This window comes from Palaemon carinicauda, chromosome 2 (genome assembly GCF_036898095.1).
Source record: "Palaemon carinicauda isolate YSFRI2023 chromosome 2, ASM3689809v2, whole genome shotgun sequence".
Taxonomy (NCBI): Eukaryota; Metazoa; Arthropoda; class Malacostraca; order Decapoda; family Palaemonidae; genus Palaemon; species Palaemon carinicauda.
Genome location: NC_090726.1, coordinates 187772756 through 187778755, shown reverse-complemented (window position 1 = coordinate 187778755; position 6000 = coordinate 187772756). Strand labels below are relative to the sequence as shown.

Here is a 6000-nt window from a genome sequence, read left to right as displayed (position 1 = left end):
ATTCGCAAAAAAAAAGTTTTTCCAACAATTAGAGATGAGAGTCAGCTGCTAAAAATCCAACAAAAACATTAAAAATATGGCAAAATAAAAAGAATGAAAACATCCTCAAGATAGAAAGGTCTAAAAAATCTAATATTCTCAACATATAAATTAAATTTTACGTGCAACCAAAGGAGAGACAAAATATGTTCCTCAAAAGTTAATTTGTGATTAAGATGATGACAAAAATTTTAAATAAGCAAAATGTAATTAAAGAAACACAATGTTTTCTAGCTTCTGGACACCACATCTATCCACTAATTCTGCATTCATTATGCAATCTTCCCATCGTACTTCAACCATAAAACTTACCATCCTAAGGTCACACCTTATAAAATATCTTCTACTATCCTTGACAGTAATCACGCTTCTATTGCATACACTAGTACAGGCTATATTTACCCAACTCATGTTTTGTTCCCTGTACCAGTGGGACATTTTTATTTACTAGTAGTTTGGCAATCTATCTTTATTTTCATCTATGTTACCCTCTTGCATCACAGATCTCTACTTTTTTCTATGGCTTGTCCATCTATCACAAAAGGTACCCAACTACTATACTATCTTCCCCATTTGCTCTGCTATTAAACAACTTGGGTATTTAAAATCTTATCTGTGTGTATTTTGTAATTTATGGAATCTCTTATGACAACTAATACACAGTAAAGAGTTTAGCCCCACACCTCTCCAACAAACACAACTTTTCTTATTGTACTTTTTCCATTGATACCTTTTGCAGGGGGAGTTAATTTTTTTTGCTTATATTAATTTTCATGCCTCTCATAATCATTCCACTCTTCCACCTTATGAAAAGGTCCACCACCTATTCTGCATCTCATAAGATGCTGTTAACAACAAATCATCTGCCTAAAACAGCTTCCACTAGCCCACTTTCCAACACTTTTTTTTTTGTAACTTTCTCCTTAAAGTACTATAATAAACAACAATGAGCTCAAGAGCAAAATGACCCTAAATTCCCATTTTGATATAGCCTTTTCAAGGCAGGTTATCTTCATGCAGCATTTTTTATTTTTATAAGCCAAATTTTTTAATGATTGTTGAAATAAACTTACACAGATGGAATAAACCAAAAAGGCCATTAACCAGTAAATCATGCACCCATTGAACCAAATTTATATACATGAAAAGATAAAGCTGTTTCTATTGTTACTACAAACAATAGGTTAAGGATATCTTGAACATGGAAAATTTACATTCAATTTTTCAACGAGTATACTTTTACAATAGAACATACAGTATAACTAAATATATTTTACAGAATATCTACTATATTTTTTCATTGAAGAATCCCTTGAAATGCTTGAGACAATGTTTTCAGGATTTCAATTATTATTCTGCTTTAGATAGTTATTCTGTATTTTTTGCATCAAAAAGTTTCCAAGTGTTATCCAATCAAGTATATATTTCAACAACTTCAGATTAAGAATCTAACAAGCTCAATGTTCCCTATTTTGTGGCTTGTGATACGAGATATTGACAACACAAGGGTCAAGTGCCATGCAAAGAAAGAACATAACAGAAAATTATGAAAAGTTATGATGCCCTTTAATGCACAATGAACAATGCTACAACAGAATAAGGAAAGTGAGTGATCACTGTTTGAAATGTCACATAGATTTTATAGAGGAATTTCATACATAAAATATTGGACAAAATAGGTAGCAAAACTGTCAAAAAAATTAGCCTCAAATATTTGGAAACATTAACCATGATCATGAATGTTTTTACAAGTTACCTTTTATAGGGTTGGGCATAAAAGGGACAAGTTTTTACATAAGATATATATCAAGAATGAAATACATAATAGAATAATACTGCTATAATAAATTAACTTTTGTATAGTTACCTCTCTGTTACTGGCGCCCCTTCTGGTTTTTTAGAGATGACGAACTTACAACTAAGGCCAGCATCCTTCACCATCTGATCACCAAGAAATTCTGCTAATCGACGAGCTGTTGAAATGGAGGTACTTTTCTGGGATCCATATTCATCCAACTTTTTACTCATGGATCTGTTTTCTGATATAAGCTCAAAAAGTTCGGAGTCAGGCATATTGGCTGCTTTACTGTAAAGAACATCCAGCCAGTAATCAGCAACCTACAAATAGATGAAACACATTATGTTCATATACTTGACAATATGAAATATAAATTCAACCAGGTTGCTAACAATTGAGTCATTCATAAGATTGATCAAATTCACTAATGATTAATTATAATGAGTTCAAAATATATTTTTTCTATGATTATATTTCAGAATACACAAAAACCTTCAATTATTAAATTTTTTTTTTAAATTTCATTCAAAATTCAAGAGATCAATTAAAGATGACAGTCATTATTGTATCATCCTTAATATTTTCGGGGCATGACGAAGTATAGTCATCCTATGGAAGCCTATCTACTGGGATTGTATAATTCTACTTAGGAGTTGATATTCTAATACTGTATCTATAAAAAATGATCATGTACTGAGCTGGTAATTCTGTCTTGGACAGAACGGACACGCTAACTCCTTGGGCTTACTGATGCGACTTTCTGACTGACAGACTTACATTACTGCCTTATTTATCACCATGCCCAAAACAACAGGAAGATTCTGATGGCTTACAGAGTCTGTGGCTTCTGTTGTTTGAGTGTCCAAGCTGATTGCCTTCCAGGACTAATCTTCTCTGACAATTGATTTTGAGGTCGGTGCACCCAAACCTATACGCAACATCTAACCGGATGGAGATTAAGTATTCTCTGAGACAGAAGGGTTTTCTAGATCCTCTAGAATATCTACCTTAGGTTCTAAAAGGCGGTCAACCAATAAGTCGTATCAAAGACAATTAAATGTTTACCTTGATTGGTGCATATTAAGGGATGTTCCAGTAACTAAAACTTCTGGATTTAAATTTCTGCATTTCCTTTTATAAAGGAAAAATTGTCGATTGTAGCTATTTAGGGCTATAGATCCAAGCTTAATACTGTATTCAAGAATCTAGGCTTAGACAGATCCACTTGAGGTAGCATTACAGTCTGAAGTTAAATGGTTTACAACAATAGCAATTTAAAAAAAAAAAATTGTACAATTGCATCAAACTGAAACCACTTGCCTTGGCAACATTTGCATAGCATGTTTCTAATGTGTCTCCTTTAAGAAAGGCTTCAAACACAGAAGACTGGAAAATCTTGATCAATTGTAGTTCACCTCGACGTTTAACCTCAAATCCTTTAAGTTCAGCCAATGAGCCATCAAAATTAAACACAGCATACCTTTTCTTAAGTTTTTTACCTTCTTCTTTGGAGGCTGGAAGGATCATAGCTAAGTAGGGACCATCAACCTGCAAAAAATATGTTAAATTTTAGAAGCAAAGCTCTTTAAACACTAGGACACCATGAGAAATTTCAATATTATCAGTATATATAATTTCATAATTAATTTACCCAAATTTTAATAAAATACCACAAAATAGATGCTCTTATTCCTCTACTCAAAACTGAAAGCTACAATTTCCTGATAAAAGGAAAATATGTAAAACACACCTCAAAGAAAATTGAATTCTCTGAACGAACAGAGTACTCTAATGTCTCCTTGTTCTGAAGGTCATGGTACTGATGATTTGTATAATGATCTTTCACCATCACATTAAGAATTGCCCCTGGGTATGATATAGTCACTTTAGCCTTCTTAGGGTTGGTTGTTTTGATTACATAGTTCTCAGGGAATGAGCCAGGTAATATACACCAAATACCATCAGTATCCAATTCTAAAGGACGGCCAATCTGCAAAGGAAAAAAAGGCATTATTTCTTTCTTATAGTAAAAAAAGCAACACAGATGAATATGTAACGGGAGAAAGACATTTCTAGTTCATTATTGACTGCAATAAGGATATAAGAGCAAAAACTAAAATCCAACATTTAAATACAGAATTCACTTCTTATACCTTCTGGATTCACTTTGTCAAACACAATATTAGAATTTGGAATTTTATGTTCCTCAATTTCTCATAAACATAAGTTTCCATTAAGAAATAATCACAGTTTTCCAAACCAGATATAGAAAAAGTCTTTGTTAGAACTTTAATATCTTTACAAATTCAACAAAATAAATTGGTTTCGACATTTGAAACAGAGGATGAAACTTCAATTATATTAAATCTTAGTGTAGGCCTCTCCATCCTTTTGGGTAAAGAGAATATTTGGTAAGGTTAAAAATATAAAAAGTTTTTGCCTTTTTACAATTAAAGACGATTAGAGTTTTTAGAACAAGTCAAGGTACTATAAATAAATAAAAAGCATATCATTGTATAGTAAAAACTCACCTGTTCAACAATTTCTCTTGCACGTGTAATAATTGTAGCACCAGTATAGCAGACAATGCCAGCCATCTCCATAGAATGCCAGCGAGACCCTTTTCTCATGACATAGCCATAGAAAGAATTGAGGATGCACTTATGGGCCAATTGTAAGGAATCATACAGAACTGCACGTGCATTGGCTGCCTTAATTTCAGAAGGATCTCCCTGAATTAAGAAAAAGACATTTAAAGAATATTGTATTTACTGTAAGGCCTTTATATTAGTAATATCAATCATCTAAAAAGAAATACAAGACTACATTTAAAGAATTACCCTAATTATTGTTTACTCAAAATGACTACAATTGTGACCAAATTAGTTATTTCAATTATTGAGCTAATATATATATCTCTCTCTCTCTCTCTCTCTCTCCCTCTCTCCCTCTCTCCCTCTCTCCCTCTCTCCCTCTCTCCCTCTCTCCCTCCTCCCTCCCTCCCTCCCTCCCTCCCTCCCTCCCTCCCTCCCTCCCTCCCTCCCTCCCTCCCTCCCTCCCTCTCTCTCTCTCTCTCTCTCTCTCTCTCTCTCTCTCTCTCTCTCTCGAGCTTATTTATAATCTTCCTTTTAGGCATATGATTGAAGTTGATAACACTCTCGAGAGAGAGAGAGAGAGAGAGAGAGAGAGAGAGAGAGTGTTATCAACTTCAATCATATGCCTAAAAGGAAGATTATAAATAAGCTATTTAAAGAATCTTCTCACCTTTTCTTGGGCTTCTGCTAACTGCTTCTTGGAAACTTTCAATAGACCTTTATACTCGTAACGTCTATCACGAAAAGAAAGAACAGTGTTGACATAAAAGTTATTTTCTCTTTGGCAAATAGTTTGCCACCTCTCCTCAGTTCTAGTATCTTTAATTTTCTTGTATGCTCTACGACAATACTCTTGAAGTCTTTTCTTTTCTGCTGCAGCCTGCTCCTCCCTGTCAGTGAAAAGAAATATTGAAAAATTAAGCACATCAAAGCTTACAAACTGGAGGTGTTTTTATATACTGTAGATGAATATTGTAATCGTTGAAATTTTAAATTTGCTTATTATAATTTCAGTAACAGATATACATTGTTCACCATCTGGGATACAATCCTTTCTGTCAATCTCATCTGGCATTCATATCAATTCTCTTTCGAAGCTGGTTTAATGTCAACTTCTAATAATAAACTAAAAATTTGTCATTTTCTCTCCTTCTAATTGCACTGCCACTCTAGTTTAGTACTGGCAGTGTATGGCAATGCTACAGCGTAGGTAAATCATACCCTTTTGTCTTTCAGTTCTCTCATTGGTCAGTCATGTCAGACATAACTATTCATGGTCCAGACTGTAATTTTGTTTTAAAGGAAGTTCTTTATACATGCATTATTCAGCTTCCCCTAGCTTCTATATGTCTTCCACTAAGGTTGTTCAGGCAATTTATTTCTAGGTGATAATGCTCCTCATTCCCTTTATGTCATGTGCAGAGGGTAAAACACCGAATTGGAATAACCGTTGTGAAAAATGTAATTCCCCCTCAATGCCTTGTATGAAGGATTATCTTCCACCAGTAACTGCTCACATAAAAGATTAAAGCCATAAAGGAAACTGTCTTTTAATTCAGGGGGAAAGCC

The 6000-nt window shown here is 33.8% G+C and overlaps 1 protein-coding gene across 1 annotated transcript in view; it reads right to left on the bottom strand.

The window, feature by feature from the left end:
* Positions 1–1539: 1539 nt before the first annotated feature.
* The window catches only part of PolE1 (DNA polymerase epsilon catalytic subunit 1), a 67657-nt gene continuing 63196 nt past the window's right edge, over positions 1540–6000 (bottom strand). Inside the window, exons 15-19 of the mRNA XM_068359891.1 lie at positions 5102–5321; positions 4369–4569; positions 3588–3827; positions 3158–3385; positions 1540–2157 (exon numbers count right to left, since the gene is read on the bottom strand). Of these exons, the coding sequence (XP_068215992.1) occupies positions 1903–2157; positions 3158–3385; positions 3588–3827; positions 4369–4569; positions 5102–5321 (1144 nt within the window). The 3' untranslated portion in view covers positions 1540–1902. The remainder of the gene's footprint in view (positions 2158–3157; positions 3386–3587; positions 3828–4368; positions 4570–5101; positions 5322–6000) is intronic.